Source organism: Narcine bancroftii, chromosome 4, assembly GCF_036971445.1.
Source record: "Narcine bancroftii isolate sNarBan1 chromosome 4, sNarBan1.hap1, whole genome shotgun sequence".
Classification (NCBI taxonomy): domain Eukaryota; kingdom Metazoa; phylum Chordata; class Chondrichthyes; order Torpediniformes; family Narcinidae; genus Narcine; species Narcine bancroftii.
The window spans coordinates 311,892,895-311,911,413 of NC_091472.1; the positions used below are offsets into that span (position 1 = coordinate 311,892,895).

At 45.5% G+C, this 18,519-nt stretch overlaps 1 protein-coding gene across 1 annotated transcript in view; it reads right to left on the bottom strand.

Moving 5' to 3' along the window:
* Positions 1-18,519, bottom strand: part of wnt10a (wingless-type MMTV integration site family, member 10a) — a 113,077-nt gene that overhangs the window by 51,596 nt on the left and 42,962 nt on the right. Inside the window, exon 3 of the mRNA XM_069930554.1 lies at positions 1,529-1,902. Within this exon, the coding sequence (XP_069786655.1) occupies positions 1,529-1,902 (374 nt within the window). The remainder of the gene's footprint in view (positions 1-1,528; positions 1,903-18,519) is intronic.

Consider the following 18,519-nt stretch of genomic DNA (forward strand, 5'->3'; position numbering starts at 1 on the left):
CTGGGGCCTCCATGCCGACACCATCGCAAAGAGGGCATGCCAGCGGTTATGCTTCGGGAGATGTTTGAGATTTGGTCTGTCACCAAAGGCAGGCGTAGTCAGGCGAGCACTCTGACTGGTTGCGTCACTGTCCGGTTTGGAGGTACAAGTGCACAGGTCTGAGGGTTGTGAACTCGGCCAACGGCATCATGGACGTCAGTCTTCACTCCATTGAAGACATCTAGAAGAGTTGGTGTCTTCAGAAAGGAGCCTCTATCCTCAAGGACCTTCTCCCACCCCCAACCACCCAGGCCAAACCCTCTTCACTGTGCTACCATCAGGAAGGAGGTGGAGGAGTCTGAAGATGAGCACCCAGCGGGACAAGGACAGCTTCTTCCCCTCCGCCATCAGATTCCTGAATGGACAACAAGCCACAGGCACAATCTCGCTTTCTTTTCTTTTGCACCTGACTCGTTCAGTCATTTTTAAACGTTATTTATACCAATATTTACGTCCGCAAAACAATGGATTTCTTGACTCTGCAGAGATGCCGGAGAATGAAAGAGGCAGGATTGGAATGGGAGGAAAATTGAAGTCGAGTCACCAGCATGAATTACTTACAACCGACGGAGAACGGCTGGAGGAACTCAGAAGGACAGACAGCATCCATGGGTAGAAAAAGTCAGTCGATATTTTGGGGGTATCCCGAATCTATTTGTGCACCATGTAATTTTGTGTAAAAACTGCATCAAATCAAGGCCACCAGATGTAAGATCAAAAGTGTGAGCCAACAATTAGCAGGTCCTGTTAGAAAGGCCAGTCATCTTGCCCTCAATCTCGACATGACTTGCTGCGGGGAACATCGATGAAGGTGCAACTTCATACAAGTAGTCAGGCTCAGTTCGCCAAATTAAATAATAAATGAAATGGATGGCTATTACAGCGGCAGCAACCCAGGCTCGAATTCGGCGCGGTCAGCAAGGAGTTTGTATGTTCTCCCCGCACCCACATGGCCTTCATCCGGGTGTTCCAGTTTTCTCCTGCCCTTCAAAAACTGCTGGATGGTTGGCAAGGCCTTAGGGAGCTGGAGACCCTGAGGGCTGTAACGTTATGAACTTACATTTATCGCACGTGATTTTTGCATCTTACAAATACCGTGAGAGAAAAACACGGTTGGAGGGAGGAAGAGAGAGCAAAAAAGGGGAATAAGAATGAGAGGGGGAGAGAGGTCAGTAGGGAGAGGAAACAGAGGGAGATAAAAGAGAAAGGATAGGGAGGAAGGGGGAATGGGGGGTTGTGGGGAATGAGAAAGCGAGAGGAGGAGGTAAGAAAGGATGAAACATGACAGAGGATGAGAGAGAGAAGGTAAAAAGAGAGGCGAGAGGAGAGTGGTGAGAGTGGAGAGAGAAGAGATGTAAAAAAAGAGAGGATGGAGGAGAAAGGGACAGAGGAGAGTTGAAGTAGTGTGAAGAGAGAAAAAGAGAAAAGAAGAAAGTAAGAGAGAGAGAAAGAAAGGAAAAGAGAAATTGTGTACCAAGCAGATGCCTACCTGCCTTCCCACCCTGTTGTTATGCAGCCTCATCCTGGAATGAATATCCTTGTAGGTTTCCCGGGCATCCAGAAAGTCCCTGGAGAACTTCTCGCCATACTCCACATCGGGGCTGCAACCTCCCCACTCCCAGGAGTCCTGGGGCCCCGGCAGCTCGCCGGGCAAGGGCTCTAGCACGCCGTGCACCATGCCCTTGCCCCGGTTGAGAGCCTCCAGTTGCAGGCGGTTGAGCTTGAGCCGGAAGGCCTCTTCGTCGCCACGCCGCTTGTCATCACAGCTGCAGGCTTTCAGCTTGCCCAGGCTGCAAGCGTTGGAGACAGCGTGCACCACTCCAGCGGCCGCAATGGCGTAAGCGTAGGCACTCTCTTTAAAGCCTGCACAAAAACAAACAAAGTGCGGCAGTTAGAGTCTGCTCAGAAAGGGAATAAACAGGCATAAAGTAACTTCAATTCTCTAACTGCTATGGTATGAAATGATACACGTCTGTAAAATAAACCAAAAGGTAATATAGACCTATTCGCACAATTCTAAGTCAAAACACAACGCTGGAGAAACTCAGAAGGTCAAACAGTCTCCTTTATATAGCACAGATAAAGATAAAGGTGGACTGGGACATATTCAAGAATTCATCCATAGATGCGAATGGATATACAACGGGAGTCACCGACTTCATCAAGACCTGTGGGGATGAGTGTACGCCCACGCGCACATTCCGAGTGTTTCCAAACCAGAAGCCCTGGATGAATCAGAGAATCCGCCACCTGCTGAGGGCGAGAACAAGGTGTTTTAGGCCAGGGAGCAGGATCTTTGCAAGAAGTCCAGCGACGTCCTGTGGAAGGCCGTCTCTGAAGCAAAGTGGCAGGTACACACCGGCTATGGTGGAGAGTTCAGGCCATTACAGCCTATAAAGTGAAAGTGGATACTAAAGATGGCTGAGACGTTTCACTACCCAATGAGCTGAACACCTTCGATGCCCACTCTGAGAAGACCTTACTGGAATCCCAGATCAGGCTGATGACTCGGTGATATCTGTCTCAAGGGCAACGTCAGAACATCATTCAAGAGGGTGAACCCTTGCAAGACGTCAGGCCCTGACGGTGCATCTGGCAGGGTACTGAAAATCTCCACCAACCAACTAGCCAGAGTGTTCAAGGACATTTTCAACCTCTCTTTGCTGCAGTCAGAGGTTCCCATCAGCTTCAAAAGGGCATCAATCAACTGTATCTTGGTTCACAGGACAATAAGAAATTTGATTCAACTCAACAGAATGAAGACAAGTGCATGTTGGGAAGTTAAACCAGGACAGGACCCACATACTGAATGGTAGGGTCATGAGGAATGATGTAGATCTCAGAGTGCATGCACATGGATCCCCAAAAGTGGGGACACAGGCAGAAAAAGTAGTGTAGAAGGAATGCTTGTCTTCATGGGATGGGACATGGAGTATAAGAAGCTTGGATATGGAACATTGTGGGGAGGAAAGATGTGATTTAAGTCAAGTTTATTGTCATGTACAAGTACAACTCAATGAAAACAATGTTCTCTGGTCCTCGATGCCAAAGCACATGGACACACAACCAGACCTAACAAACATACAGACAAACAAAAACATATGTAGGACAAGATTTCATCTATATCAATAAATAAATCAATATTGTTTCATGAATATGAGAGTCTCGGATGGTCATACAGAGTTCTCACTGCCCGTGGGAAGAAGCTGTTCCTCAGCCTGGTGGTGCTGGCTCTGACCCCCCTGTATCTCTTCATCGACGGGGTCAGCTGGAAGATGCTGTGTGCAGGGTGGAAGGGGGTCCTCAGTGATTTTGCAAGCCTTCTTCAAACAACGATCCCGATAGATCATGTCAATGGTGGGGGGGGGGGGGGGGAAGAGGGAGATTCCAGTGATTCTCTCTGTCGCACTTAGGGTCCTGACACCCCAGAAAAAAAAGACATCTTGGTCTTCATACTGAGCTCATCCAAAATGCCTTTCTACATGCTGCCTAACTCAATAGGGTCATGTGCCTGCAAGGCTACTGGCCACCATCGTGTCAACTTTCTACAGGAGCTCCATCCTGGCCGGATGCTTAACAGTGTTCTACGGTTTCTGCAGAGAAATGGATCGAAGGTCAGGCCATAGGACCCCTTCCAACCTGCACAGAGGATCCTTCAGGTGCTCCCGTCAAGAAAGAGATGCAGGAGGATCAGAGCCAGCCCCACCAGGCTGAGGAACAGCTTCTTCCTATGGGCAGTGAGATCGGTGAACGTCCAAAGGAACAGCTCATGCTGACCATCAGCATGTTTATGAAACAATATTTATTTTTATTTGTATAGTTGAATACTTGTCCTGCGTTATGTATTCTTTGTCTGTCTGTGTGTTCAATCTGGGTGTGCATCTGCCAGAGAACACTCTTTCGTCGGGTTGTACTTGTGCAATCGGATGACATTAAATTTGATATGACTTGACTTGAAATAACTAAAAAAAAATGCTGGAAATGCTCAGCGAGTGCAGAAAGGGGAAAGTATTTCAGGTCCAAGACACTTTGTCAGTTCCTCTCCCCATAGAGGCTGCCTGATTTAGAAAGAAGAATAGAAACACAGAACACGTACAGCACAATACAGGCTTTTCAGTTCACAACATGCCCCTACCTTAGAAATTACTAGGCTTTCCCAACTTCTAACCTCCATTCATCTATCCAAAAATCTCTTTAAGGACCCTGTTGTATCTGTCTCCACTTCTGTTGCCGGCAGCCCGTTCCATGCATCCACCAATCTCTGCATAAAAAACGTACCACTGATATCTCCTCTGTACCTACTCCCCAGCACCTTAAACCCAAGTCCTCTTGTGGCCACCATTTCAGCCCTGGAAAAAGCCTCCGACTATCTACATTCAAGTTCAGATTTATTGCCAGAGTACATACTTTTTTAAAAAAATTTTTGATTTTCACACTATGAACCATATTAACCAAAATACACACAAACATTTCCCTCTTGAATATACACGGTGTCATTTTCTCCCCTTTTCCCCCTTCCCTTCCCTCCTTCCTTCCCATCCCCCCCTCCTTCCCATCCCCCCCTCCCCACCCACTAAACGTTCAACATATACAATACATTAAACTCATTAAACAATGTCATCACACAATGAAAATAAACAAGAAAATTGTGTCATCTACTTTTACACACTGGATCAGTTCATTTCGTCGTCTTCTGTCATTTTAGGGGGTGCAATTTGGGCGTGTGAGAAAGTGGAAAAGTTTTGGAAAGATCTAAATCAGGTATTAAATAAAATCACAAAAAGCAACATCCCAAAAAATCCAGAGATCTTTCTTTTAAGTAATATAAGAAGTAAAGAACTTGGACTCGATTTGGATGAAGCGCAAAAAAGATTTATTATGATAGCCTGAGCTGTAGCAAAAAAATGTAGAATGTCAACCTGGAAATCAGAAGAGAACCTGAGAATACAGCAATGGTAGATGGAAATGAATAAATCTATTCCATTGGAAAAAATAACATATAATTTAAGAAATGACGTCATAGTATTCGAACAAATTTGGGAACCGTACATGGATCACAACGGAGAGGGCCTACCGCGGACCTCCACCCCCTAAAATGCCAGAGTACATACTTGACATCAAATAGAACCCTGAGATTCCTTGACCTGCAGGCCAGGCAGACTTTCAACTTGTCGAAGTGCAAACCGTACTCAAGAAAAGATTGTTTTGGAAGGAGTTCCAAGAGATCGGATATACTGGACAATTACTTGGATAGCCAGAAATTGATTAGGGATTGTCAACATGGCTTTGTGTGTAGTAGGTCAGGTTTAACCAATCTTAGAGTTTGTCAAGGATGTTACCTGGAAAGTTGATGAAGGAAAGGCTGTGGATGCTGTCTAGGTCAAGGTCCCACATGGAAAGTTAGTACAGTGAACTGGAATTCACTGTGTATTGTTCAGATGCCTGGCTCCCCTCTCACCTACCCCAATATAAACCCTGGTTTTCCTACCTTACCTCAGATTCACCTGAGGACTATTGTGTCTACTGGCCATTGATTTTAAGCTACTAAAAGTGTGTTTATACTCCTCTCTTGTCTCTGAGTGCAATCAGTCACGCTACAGTCAGTCAGGAAGATTCAGATGCTAAGTTTTCATGGTGAAGTAGTGAACTGGATTCAACAATGACTGGATGGGAGAAGCCAGAGAGTAGTGGTGGGTAATTGCTTCTCAGACTGGAGGCCTGTGATGAGTGGTGCCTCAGGGATCAAGCTGGGACCATTGTTGTTTATCATCTATGATTTGGATGATAACGTGGTAAATTGGATCAGAAAGTTTGCAGGTAACACTAAGATTGGAGGTGAGGAAGGTTTTCAAAGCTTGCAGAGGGATCTGGACCAGCTGGAAAAATGGGCTTAAAAATGGCAGATAGAATTTAATGGAGACAAATGTGTGTTGCATTTTGGAAGGACAAACCAAGAAAGGCCATTCAAGGTGAATGGTCAGGCACTGAGGAATGCGATAGAACAGAGGGATCTGGGAATACAGATCCATAATTCTCTGAAAGTAGCATCACAGGTGGATAGGGTTGAAGAGAGAACTTTTGACATATTGGCCTTCATAAATCAAAGTACAGGAGTTGGGACGTTACGATAAAGTTGTATAAGACATTGGTGAGGCCAAATTTGGAGGATTGTGTGCAGTTTTGGTCACCGAACTACAGGAAAGGTATCACTAAGATAGAAAAAGTGCAGAGAAGATTTACCAGGATGTTGCCCTGATTCATGGAAAGATTAAACAGGTCAGGACTTTATTCCCTAAAGTGTAGAAGAATGAGGAGAGATTTAATGGAGTTATTTAAAATTTTGAGGTGTCTAGTCAGAGTAAATTTAGATGAGATGCAAACCATAGGACATGGATTAAGGGTGAAAGAACAAAGGTTTACAGGGAACATTAGGGGGAACTTCATCACACGGAAAGTGGTGGGAGTGTGGAATGAGCTGCCAGCTGAGGTGGTGAGTGTGGGCTCAATTTTAAGTTAAGAAGAATTTGGGCAGGTAAATAGATTGGGTGCAGGTCAGTGGGACTTGGCAAAAAAAATGGGATGGCAAAGGCTAGAAGGGCCAAAGGGGCCTGTTTCTGTGCTGTAATGTTCTGTGGTTCAATGTATTTTCATCATGTTCTACTTTAACTCCAACACTGCAGGATTTTTTTGGATTTTCAGATTATCCTAACTGTTTTTTATACACTCATTTTCCATGTCGTTTCACCCCTTCCCCCTTTGTCCAAATTCAAATGGTAAGGTCTCAGTATAAGTGTATAATGTGGTCATAACAGCTGTCTGCTAATGTGGCATGAAGCACTCAAGATAAAGGTTAAAATAAAGGTTATGGTGATTAGACATGATGCAAGGGTGGATGAGCCAGGAACAGATCCAAAAATTCACCACAAGAAACAGATAGAGAACCTGGCGGGCACGGTTTCCAGACAGCAACTTCTCCCTCACTGTCAGCTGCATGAAGCAACTGATCGACGACTTCAGGAAAGGAGTGGGGCACACGCCTCTGTGTATATTAAGTGGATATTCGTGGAGAGTTTTAAGCCCATCTGACCATCAGCAGTATTAGGCCCATCAGTCATTCAAATCGTGACTCGACCTCATTCTCCTGCCTTCCCTCCATAAGCTTTGATGCCCTGTCTGATCAAGAACCTTTCAACCTCTCCTTTAAATGTCCCCAATAACTTGGCCTCCACAACAAACTCCATAGATTCTCCACCCCCTGGCTGAAGAAATTTCTCCTCATCCCTGATCTAAAGGGAGGTCCTTTTATTCTGAGGCTGTGACCCCTGTTCCTCATCTCTCCCACTGTGGGAAACGTTTTCTCCACATCTACTCTTGAGCTTTTCGTGTAAATATCACCGGCCACCCTGTCCTGATCCAGCCGCATTGATGGCCAAGAAAGTGTGCCAAAGCCTCTATTTTCTCTGAAGCCTGAGAAGTATGTCACCCTGTCTCCCCTGTTATTTGGACCTAGACAGTAATCTGTCCGGATGCCTCACACCTTGCTACGCCCAAGACCACAAGAAACTGTAGAGACCTACAAACTTAGTTCAGACCATCATGCAAACCCCTCTCCCTCAATGCTATCCACACCTCCTACTGCTGTGTGAAAGCAGGTGACACGTCCCATCCCGGCCACAATCGTTTCTCCCTCCTCCTGGCAGGAGTTTGAAGACACGCACCTCCCGATTCAATGACTGCTGTTATTAGACTCTTGAAGAGGTATCTCTGTACTATGCTATACTTTACACATTTGTTTTAATGGAAGACTTTCTTTTTATTCTTGCTGTATTGGTTGAGCTGCCTGGATAGAACACAAAACAAACACCTTCACTGTATTTTAGAACACATGACAATAAATGATTAAATCTGAGAATGCAATAGGTTGTGTTTGCTGGGAGAAGGTTCAAATAGAAACCACCAGACCAAGGTTGTTGGCGCCACTGTGGGAATGCAGGCTACATGAGGATAGCTTTAGACAAGTAAAGCAAGTGGGTAAAAGGGTGGTAGATAGCTTGATGTCCCATCAATAATCGCAAAAGGCTGGAGTTGTGAAACTATCAGGCTTTCATTAACTAAAGACAGGAGTTACCATGAACCTCATTGACTGATCGAAGCAAAGAGAAAGGGGATCATGCAAGGGGCTATGGATAGGATCGGTCTCAGGTGGCATGTCTAGCCGGCAGCAGTCAATCGTGGCACATAGTGTATAATAAGGGAAATGTGAGTTGATGGCAGTAGGATGGACGTCAGATGATCATTTAATGGACAAAGCAGAGTGCCACAGCTTTGCCTGTTGTGGCAAAACCACTTGAGTAGGTAAAGCCCTTTGACCTTATAAGGTCAAAGGTATCTACACTGGCCGGCTCATGACTCCTCCCCTTTATTCTCCATAAAGGCTGTCATACCACAATCCTGCCCCCAGTTCGAGCCCGGGTCAGTGTGAGCCAACAACTCAGGAGAGCGGTCCATCTCTGGCTGATAAAAGCCTTCAGTTACCATACTTTGGTCTTTTGGTTAATTGATCATGCATCACCTGTCCACTCAAATACCAGAGGGCATAGCCCTAAAGGCAAAAGGGAGAAATTTTAAAGGAAATGGATTGGAACAGTTCAGAGGGACATGGATTGAATACAGGCAAAGGGGACTAGCTTGGATGGACAACTTGGTGGTGGGGGGAATGTGGGACCCATTTCTGTGCTCTGAATCTCTGTCTCGATGACATGTAACTTAGAACATTAGAGCACAGTGCAGGGCCTTTGTCCTTCGATGCTCGGTCACACTAGGTAAATCTACTCCTCAACAATGTAATTTCCACCCCCCCCCCCCACTCTCACAATCCTCTAATTTTCTTACATCCATGCGCCTATCGAAGAGTCATTTAAATATCCCTATGGCACCAGGCTTCACCACCACCCCGGGAAATGCATTCCAGGTACTTGCCACTCTCTGTGTTAAAAGACTTATCTCTGATGTCCGTCCCCCACCTTAAATTTTCCATCCACTCACCTTAAACAGATGCTCTTGGGTACAGACGCTATTGTTTGCCCAGGGGCTCCATTAAGTCACCTCTCATCATCTGTCGCTCCAAAGAGATAAACTCTATTAACCTAACTTCATTTGCACGGGGCAAGTGTTTTACACAGAGGGAGATGGGAGTCTAGCTGCTGGGGTGGTGGTGAAAGCAGAAACATTAGTGCAGATGGTCCCCAACTTACAATGGTCTGGCTTAAGAATTTTCAAAGTTATGACAGTTAGAATCCGTACTTTCGATTTTGAGTTCCAATCTGTCCCCGCTCTTGCGATATGAGGTACAGGTACGCTACTCATATGATGCAGGCCAATGGTAGCGTCGCATGAAAGTATTGTACAGCATACTCTCTCGCGAAGCTGACTCAACCACGCTCACAGTCTCTGTAGCGATCACGCAAACAAGTGCGCCGTAAACAACCCGTCATGTCTACTAAACGCCCACATGTGTCTCTCCTGCTTCTGGTGAGAAGAAAAAGAGGAAAGCAATCACCCTGGAGATGAAACTCAAGACACTTGCTCAGTATGAAGTTGGTTATGGCTACAGCTCATGCCGACTCTCGCAATGGATGAGCTCGACCGTCTTAAAGGCGAATCAGTGATGTAGCAAAACCGTCAGCATCGGTGAATTCCACTATTGCCAAGAAGAAAAGTTGGGCCAGTTGATGACATGGAACGTTTGCTTGTGGACCTTGAAGGAACTTTTAAACAGACGAGGAATAGAGTGAATAGGAATCACGTACAAGCAGCAGGGACTTGTCATTGGGTCTGGCACGGACATGTTGGCCAAACAGCCAGTTAAATGCCGTACTTGTTCTACCAGCTTCTGAAATTCCAAATATTCTTATTGCTTAATATTTACAAGCACATGGTTGCTATTACCAACATTTTCTTTTTGTTTCAGATTATTTAAATGACCAAATTTACATTTCCCAGCTAATGCGGTATAATTTGAACCATGCCCGTCAATCATTGTTCCTTTTTTCTGGATCCAGCAACACTAGCCAAATCTCACCAGCTGCAAATTATTAAATTCAGCTCAAGAATCCTGGAAATCTGTGGCTACAAATCAAAATGACCACAAATGCTGCCGGATTGTCAAATTGCAAATGCCCATGGCAACAATCACCCGAATGGACAAATAAAGATGAAAAGTGAGTCGAGTTTGGATTGTGTTATCACAGCCCAGAAACAAATCACCTGATTAACTCGTTAGATAAATGGCCTCATGAAATGCTTTTGCTTGTATCCCAGTCTGCAAGCAATTCTATTCTCATGGCACTCCTGTGCTTAATGACCCATATTGACTTCCACTTTACTCAAGGCTGGTATGCAGGTACAACAAGCAATTAGGAAACTTGAAGGCGGAGTACGTGGTTAATGGCAGGATTCTTTACAGTTCAGAGGAACAGAGAGATCTTGGGCTCCAGGTTCACAGATCCCTCAAAATTGGACACAGGTTGATAGGGAGGTTAAGACGGCTAATATCAAGCCAAGTTTACTGTCATCCGATTGTACAAGTACAACCTGATGAAACAGCGTTTTCCGGTCCTCGGGGCAAAAACTCTCCAGACGTAAGTCATCTACATATGCAGGACAAGTATACAAATAAGTAAATGAATACGAGTCTCGGAGCTGTTCCTTTGGTGTTCAGTGCTCTCAGGGGAAGAAGCTGCTCCTCAGCCTGGTGGTGCTGGCTCTGATCCTCCTGCATCTCTTCCCCGATGGGAGCAGCTGAAAGGCGCTGTAGGGGTCCTTGATGATTTTGTCTTCAAACAACGATCCCGGTAGATCACGTTGATGGTGGGGGGAGGGGGGGGGGAGGGAAGCGAGACTCCAGTGATCCTCTGCCACTGTTATGAACCTATGGATTGACCACTGATCTACTTCTCTGCACGACCAGTTGTGTTGGCCTTCATTTGTCATGTTAAAATTTAATTTTTATATTTGGACGTTCAGTGCCATAACTAGGCCCTTCCGGCCTATAAACATGTGTTGCACAAATACCCCAATTAATGGACAATACCTGTACGTTTTGAAGGTTCTATGCTCCACTGACATCACTAGGGGGTACTGACCACACTGGGTGACACCATCGGGGGGGGGGTGACACCAAAATAACTGTCTTTAACATTTTTGTGCTGTGTTTCAGCAGAAAGTTATTAATTTTTTATAAATATATCCCTGTAGTTAGCTATAACAACAAAAATATTTTTCGAAAGCCCAGCTTGCAGGTATCAATAGATCTACAAGGCTAAAATTCAGTGCTAATTTAATTTTTGAACTTTCTAATGTACTCCAGTCAGAGCCGTCATCATTACCCTATGATAACAATGCTTTGAATCACGTGGTTTCATCTGCACCAGCAAGCGCTGTTGTTTTCATTGCTGTTTTTATAGCTGCAGTTTTTTGTCAAATTTTCTGGTGCTTTAGATACAATATTTAACCTCATTAAACGATGTAAATGTAAATACATTTAGGCTGTGCATATGACATTGTAATTTAAAGGTGTCATTTTAATTTTGCTCATTGTTTATCTCACTCCTATTGCCACTCGGTGCAATGATCTACGGGAATCACAATTTATGAATAACATGAGTACAAAAAACATTGCAAAGAATCCTGTATGGTCTGGTACAGGAGGAGGTCCACCATAGGGGATGGGGGGGGGGGTGACACCATGAGTTACCTCTCTGGGTGACACCAACCCTAGTGAAGCCTCTGCTATGTTCCAATGTAGAAATAAAACCACAGGAAATGCTGGAAACTCACAGCAGGTCAGGGAGCATCTGTGATGAGAGAAAGACCATTCATCAGACTTGCTGAGTGTTTCCAGTATCTCCAGTTTCCATTTTAATTGGGAAAATGAATGGAATGTTATCAGTTACTGCCGGGGAATTGGCAACCAACGTTGGGAGGTTATGCCTGAGTTGCACAGAACATTGGTGAGACCACATCTGGATATTGAACTCCATATGTCAAGAAGTATGTTAAGGCATTACGAGTAATTCAGAAAAGGTGTACTGGTGAGAGCAATGCTTCTCAACCTTTTTCTTTCCACTCACATCCCACTTTAAGTATTCTCTCTGCCATCAGTCTCTGTGATTAGTAAGGGATTGCTTAAGGTGGGATATGAGTGGGAAGGGAAGGTAGAGAATCACTGCTCCAGACCCATTTGTTACTGAAATATTTTGCTTGAGAAAAATGGTCAGTGGCCCATTTCCTTTGGAGCTCTGAAACCGTGCACATAATGAGTCAATGAGGATGATTACAACAGTGGTTTTCAAACTTTATATTTCCACCCACACACCACCTTAAGCAATCCCTTACTAATCACAGAGCACTGATGGCGTAGGGAATACTTAAAGTGGGATGTGAATGGAAAAAAAAAGGTTGAGAACCACTGGTTCAGGTTATGAACATAGAACATTACAGCACAAAAAAGGCCCTTTAGCCCAACCTGTGTGAGCCTATTCCACAACTTTTACTTTTTCCCTACCTCACACCCATAACCCTCTATTTTTCTTACATCCATATGCCTGTCTTTTAACTATCCCTATTGCCCCAGTCTCTGCCACCACCCATTCCAGACACCCATTACTTTCTGCGTACAAAAAATAACTTTACCCTGGCCTCTCCCCTAAATGTTCCTCCATTCACCTTAAACAGCTGTTCTCTGGCATTAGCCACCAGAAGGTGGACAGAGGACTGAGGTGGTTCAGTAAGCATGGGAGAGAAATGTGTGCCGTGGGTTGCCTGAACATGGAAATGTTAAAGGGTGACAGAGCTGGGGTTTTGCTCGTTGGAGCGATGGAGGATGAGATCATAGATCTCATAGATCATGAGGGGCTTAGGTAGGATGGACAGCCAGCACCTTGGTCCTGGGGAGACAACAGCAAACACCAAGACACAAGTGAGTTGGAGACACTCAGCAGGTCACACAGCATCTACAGAAAGTAAAGGGGAGCCACCATTTCAGGCCTGAGCCCTTTGCCAAGGTATGAACAAAAACGGTCAGCCACCTGAATAAAAAGGATGGGGGGAGAGGTCCGTTCACCATTTCCATTCTCTCCCACCACCCCTGCCCAACCCTCGCCAGAAAGGTTCCATCATCTGGACTCCACCTGGCCATCTTCCCTCTTTGCCAACCTTTCCTATCCCCCTCCTCAACTGGCTCCATCTATCGATCATTCCTCCCCGATCAGGTTCCACACACCACTTTCCTGCCTCGGGCTCCTCAGCCCCCTCCCCTCTTCCCCATCTACCCTTTTTATTCCCTGTCTGGTTCCACTATCAACGTTTCAAAACTTTCCCTCATCCTCCCTCCCCTGGCTCCATCATCGCCCACCTCACCCTAAACCCCCACTCACCCCACTCTCTACTGATAATGAGAACATTTATTGTCATATACATTGTACAATGTATATATGCATTGAAATTCTTCCTTGCTGTCAGCCATAAAACTACAATAATGCACGTTAAATTAAAAAGTTAATAAGTATAAACTTGTACCTCATTGACTCGTTATGTGCGCGGTTTCAGAACTCCAAAGGAAATGGGCCAATGACAATTTTTCTCAAGCAAAATCTTTCAGTAACATTGGGTCTAGAGCAGTGATTCTCAACCTTCCCTTCCCACTCACATCCCACCTTAAGCAATCGCTTACTAATCACAGAGCACCGATGGCAGAGGGAAAACTTAAAGTGGTACACGAGTGGGAAGAATAAGGTTGAGAACCACTGACGTAGATCGATAATAAATATTTACAGTTGCCATTGTGCAATAAGAAAATAATGTTTCAATAGTGCACACAGTCCTCTTTGTGTTATCGGAGCAATCCCTGATTATTGTAACAATATGGGGGTGTTAAAGAGCCTGATAGCTGTTGGTGCAGCCATCACGAGGACTCTGTGGGGAAGGACCAAAGTCTAGAGCAATGGTTCTCAAACCTTTTTTTCGCATTCGCGTACCACTTTAAGAAATCCCTTATTAACCACAGAGCACCTCTGGATTAAATAGGGATTATTTAAGGTGGTATGTGAATGAGTAAAAAAAAGACAGTTGCGAACCCCCTGGTTTACAGGGATATGGGTGGAATGCAGGCTAATGGGGTGAGATGGGTCAGGAAGACAACTTGGCTGGCATGGACAAGCTGGGCTGATGTGCTTCTATCCGTGCTGTAAAACTCGATGAGTGTAGGATCTGGAAGGAGCACAGGGCCAGCTCCGATTCTGTTCACAAACCTTCAGAGTGACCACTCTGAGGTTAGAACATGACCACTTCCTTCACAACTGAGTACTAATACCTTAGGCAGGAAAAGAAATGAATGAGAACCATAGTCTCGAGTCCTCCCATTATCGGGCATTGATGGGCTGACACCGAGGGGAAGCCCCTCAAACAACAGAGATTGGGGTGGTGGTTGTGGGGGTGGGGGGGGGGGGGGTGGAAGAAGCGACAAGGTGCCATAGTGGTGGTAATACTTCAAATGGAATCCAATGTAATGAGACTCAGTGTCGGGAATATGAAAGTAAGGGTGGGAACAGATTCTGAACGGTTTTCCTTTCATAAATTATTCATTGAGAATGAATCTATTTCTGGTTTAAAAAAAATGCTTTTGGAAGGAAACTGTTCTCAACCCTAGAAGTGCCAGTCTTCAGACTTCTGTAAATTCCACCCAAATGAGAAGAGGTTGTGACCAGTGTGACCGGGGGCGGGGGGCTTTTATGATGTTGGCTGCCTTCTTGAGACAGCACCTCATATCGATGCCTTCAATGGACAGTGGGTGAGGTCAGAGCCTGTGATGGGCCCGGCTATGCTTTCTGCCTTCTGTAGTGTTCCTTACATGCTGCTTTGCACAAGTTACCTTTACCCTCTCAGCCCTGCCGCGGGGTCTCAGCCCTCTGATGTTCGGCCTGCTGAAGTCTTCCAGCGGGTGGTTTTTTTGGTCTAGACTAATATCTGAAATGGATGGGTTTGGCTTAAGAGGAAGGGTAAGACAGTCTCTGCTGGCATTTGTTGGTGATTAAGAGTGTGAGTGAATGACTGAAGCAAGGCCACTAATGGATCTCGACAGGGTAGATGTGAGAGGATGCCTCCACCTTTGGAAGAACCTTGAGCTGGGAGTCAATGTTTAAACTTAAAGGTGACCCATTTCAGAAACTCTCTCCAGGAACTAAGCACCTCGAAGCAACCATGGACAAGGCACATCAACGTCTTTCACTTTCTGAGGCATCTGCGGAGATCTGGCAAGTTGTCAGATACTCTGTGAACTGACTACAAGTCCCCAATGGAAACTGTACTGGATTGTCCAGAAACACAGAAGGCTCCAGAAGGGAAAAAAAAACAGGGTCCGACCTCCCATCCAGTAAATCCCTCAAGACAGAACCCTCCATCGCGCTGATCACAGCTTCTTCCCACTGCTACCTTCAGGCAGAATGTACAGAAGCCTGAAGACCAGTGTCTCTAGCCTCAAGATCAATTGCTTTACAACAGTTATCAGGCTCTTGAACCTCCCCTTGTTACACTAATCAGGGTCTGCTCTGACACCACAAAAGTACTGCCTGCATTATTAGTGTCACTCTATTTTTGCACTGGGGATAACTGAATATTTATCATCCATCTATATGATGGGGATAGATGGAGTCAATGCTTTTTCCCACTGAGGGTGGGTGAGATACAAATCAGAGGACACGGGTTAAGGGTGAAAGGGGAAACGTTTAGCAGGTGCATTAGGGGGAACTTCTTCAGAGGGGGTGGGAGGGTGGAGCGAGCTTCCAGCTGAAGTGGTGAATTTTAACATTTAGGAATTGTTTGGACAGGTACATGGATGGGAGAGGTGTGGAGATTTATGGTCAGTGGGACTCTACAGATTAATATTGAGCTGTAATGTTCTATAGTTCTATCTATTTAATGGCTCTTTTTAATATAATTAAGAATAAGGTCACTGTTTCTCTAAGTACCACCTCATCTGCAGCAAGTAAAAATTTTGGTGCATACGTCCATTGTAGAACGTGCATGTCAAAAACATTATTATTATTTCAGTCAGGGATGAGTCAATCATTTTAGTCTCGGAAATTCTTGGAGCACACTTCCACGAAGAGCAGTGGAAGCAGTCTTTGAATATTTGTAAAGCACAGGTAGATGGGTTCTCGTTAAGCAGAAGGGTGAGAAGTTCACTGGGGATCAGGTGAAGATCTTATTGAAGCTCTGTGGGCCGATGGGCCTATGTTGAATGTACAAACTCCACACTGTAAAATCCTCATCCTGGCCTCCATGACTGTGTCAAATACAATTGGGTACTAAATAAGAGCGGATGAACAAGTCCAACATAAGAAGGTCCATCTAAAGAGCTTTATATTTGAAGGAATAGAGATGAAGAGGTTGAGTGACAGAGGTATGAGCGGACTTCATTAGCCAACTGCAGGCATGGTCACCACATGATTGTATTTAAGTCCACTCAGAGAGCAGTGTGGGGGGGGGGGGGTTGGGGGTGGGGGGAGGGTTGAAACGACCTGCCAGCCGAAGTGGGGAATGTAGGCTCAACTTTAACATTTAAGAAAAATTTGGTACATGGATGAGAGGGACATGGAGGAATAGGGACTGGGTGCAGGTCACTGGGACTAGACAGAGTTGGGCACAGAATAGAAGGGCCAAAAGGCCTGTTTTCTGTGCTGTAATGTTCTATGGTTTACCCTACATGGGTCTGTTGAGAGAACTGCTTGACCACAGCCAATGCAAACCTAACCTTACAACTTTTTTCCAAACTGTGATAGGACAGATCTATCACCAATGTACATAGTGTATATAGTCACTGTATCTAGACTGTGCTTACAGCGATTGGCTGAGAGCTAAGCCACGCCTATTGTCTGGGCCTTAAAGGGTTGTGTCCCTAGCCAGGTTGGATCATTCCAGACTGGTCGGCCACCTGTGAAGAGCTCCTGTCTTTGCTAATAAAATCCTTGGTTTGGATCAACAAGTCTTTGATTCTTTCAACGAGCTCTACACAAACCCAACCCAATCCAATTGGAGCCTGTAAAAACAGAGAATTGTGGAGGAACTCGGCAAGTCTCACAGCGTTCAGATGAGGTAAAGATATATTTCTAATGTTTCAGGCCTGAGCCCTTCTTCAAAGTATGATAAAAAGCGGACAAAATAAAGGGCAGGGGGAGGAGAACGGACCAACGAACAAAGGGAGAAAGGAAAGGTGAGAATTGATGGGGGCAGGGGAAAGTGGTTCTGTGAATGCAGGGATGAGACAGAGGGAAAAGAGAAGAGAGAGGGACAGAGCTGCAGGAAAGGGGACACAGGGAAAGATGTCGGGGATGGAGTGGGAGCAGAAGTTGACGTTCAAGCCATCTGGTTGGAAGATGGAAGATGAGGTGTTGATCCTCCAATTTGTGGGCAGGTCTCAGTCTGGCGGTACAAGAGAGCATGGACAGACACGGCGGCAAGGGAATGGGATGGAAAATTGAAATGGGCAGCCACTGGGAGATATCCGTTATTGTGGCAGACAGAGCCAAGGTGCTCAACGAAGCAATCTTCCAGTCTACATCCAGTCTCTCTGATGTAGAGGAGACCATGACAGGAGCACCAGATGCAGTAGATGACTCCTGCGGATTCGCAAGTATGGTGTTGCTTCACTTGGAAGGACAATCTAGGGCCGCGAATGATGGCGAGGCAGGAGGTGCAGGCATAAGTGGAGCCTCTTCTGCAGTAGGTGCCAAGGGGGCGATTGGTTGGAAGGGTGGAGTGGACGAGGAAGTGGAGAGGCGAAGAGCAGGGAAGATGTGTCTGGTGGTGGGATCACATTTCTGTGTTTTTTTAATGACAAAACCTAAGGATTCCCTCCAGCATTTCTGTGCTTTTATTACAAACACAACGTCTGAAGACTTTCGAGATTCACTCCAAATGGAACTGACCCAGGTGAACTTATGGAAAGTTGAGTATGGAAAGTTGAGTCTCAGGCACAAGCAGGAAGCCCATACTAATTCACCCTTACCTGGATAAATAATGGAATCAAGTCAAGCCATACTGAACCCAAACATCTTGCCAGAATTATGTACTCTCCCCTTGAAGGATTTTGCTTGTCTTTGCTGGAGGGATTGAATCAAAGAGCAAGGAGTTCTGCTGCAACTGTATGCAGTGGTGGTGGTGGGGGGGGGGGGGGGGGGGGGTGCTAGTGAGGCTGCACCTGTGTGGTTCTGGTCTCCTTACTGGAGTAAGGATGTACAGCCTCTCCCTGACTTATGATCTATGTGATTTACAGCCATCCGTACACAAGACCGAAAAGAAATAACAGCTTCATGCACATGAGAGGGTCTGTCTCTCAGTTCCTATTTGGTAAACTCACCAAAGAAGGTGGCGAGCAAGAGGAAAAACCCATTCCTTGGCAAGAAGCCAAGACATGGAATTGAA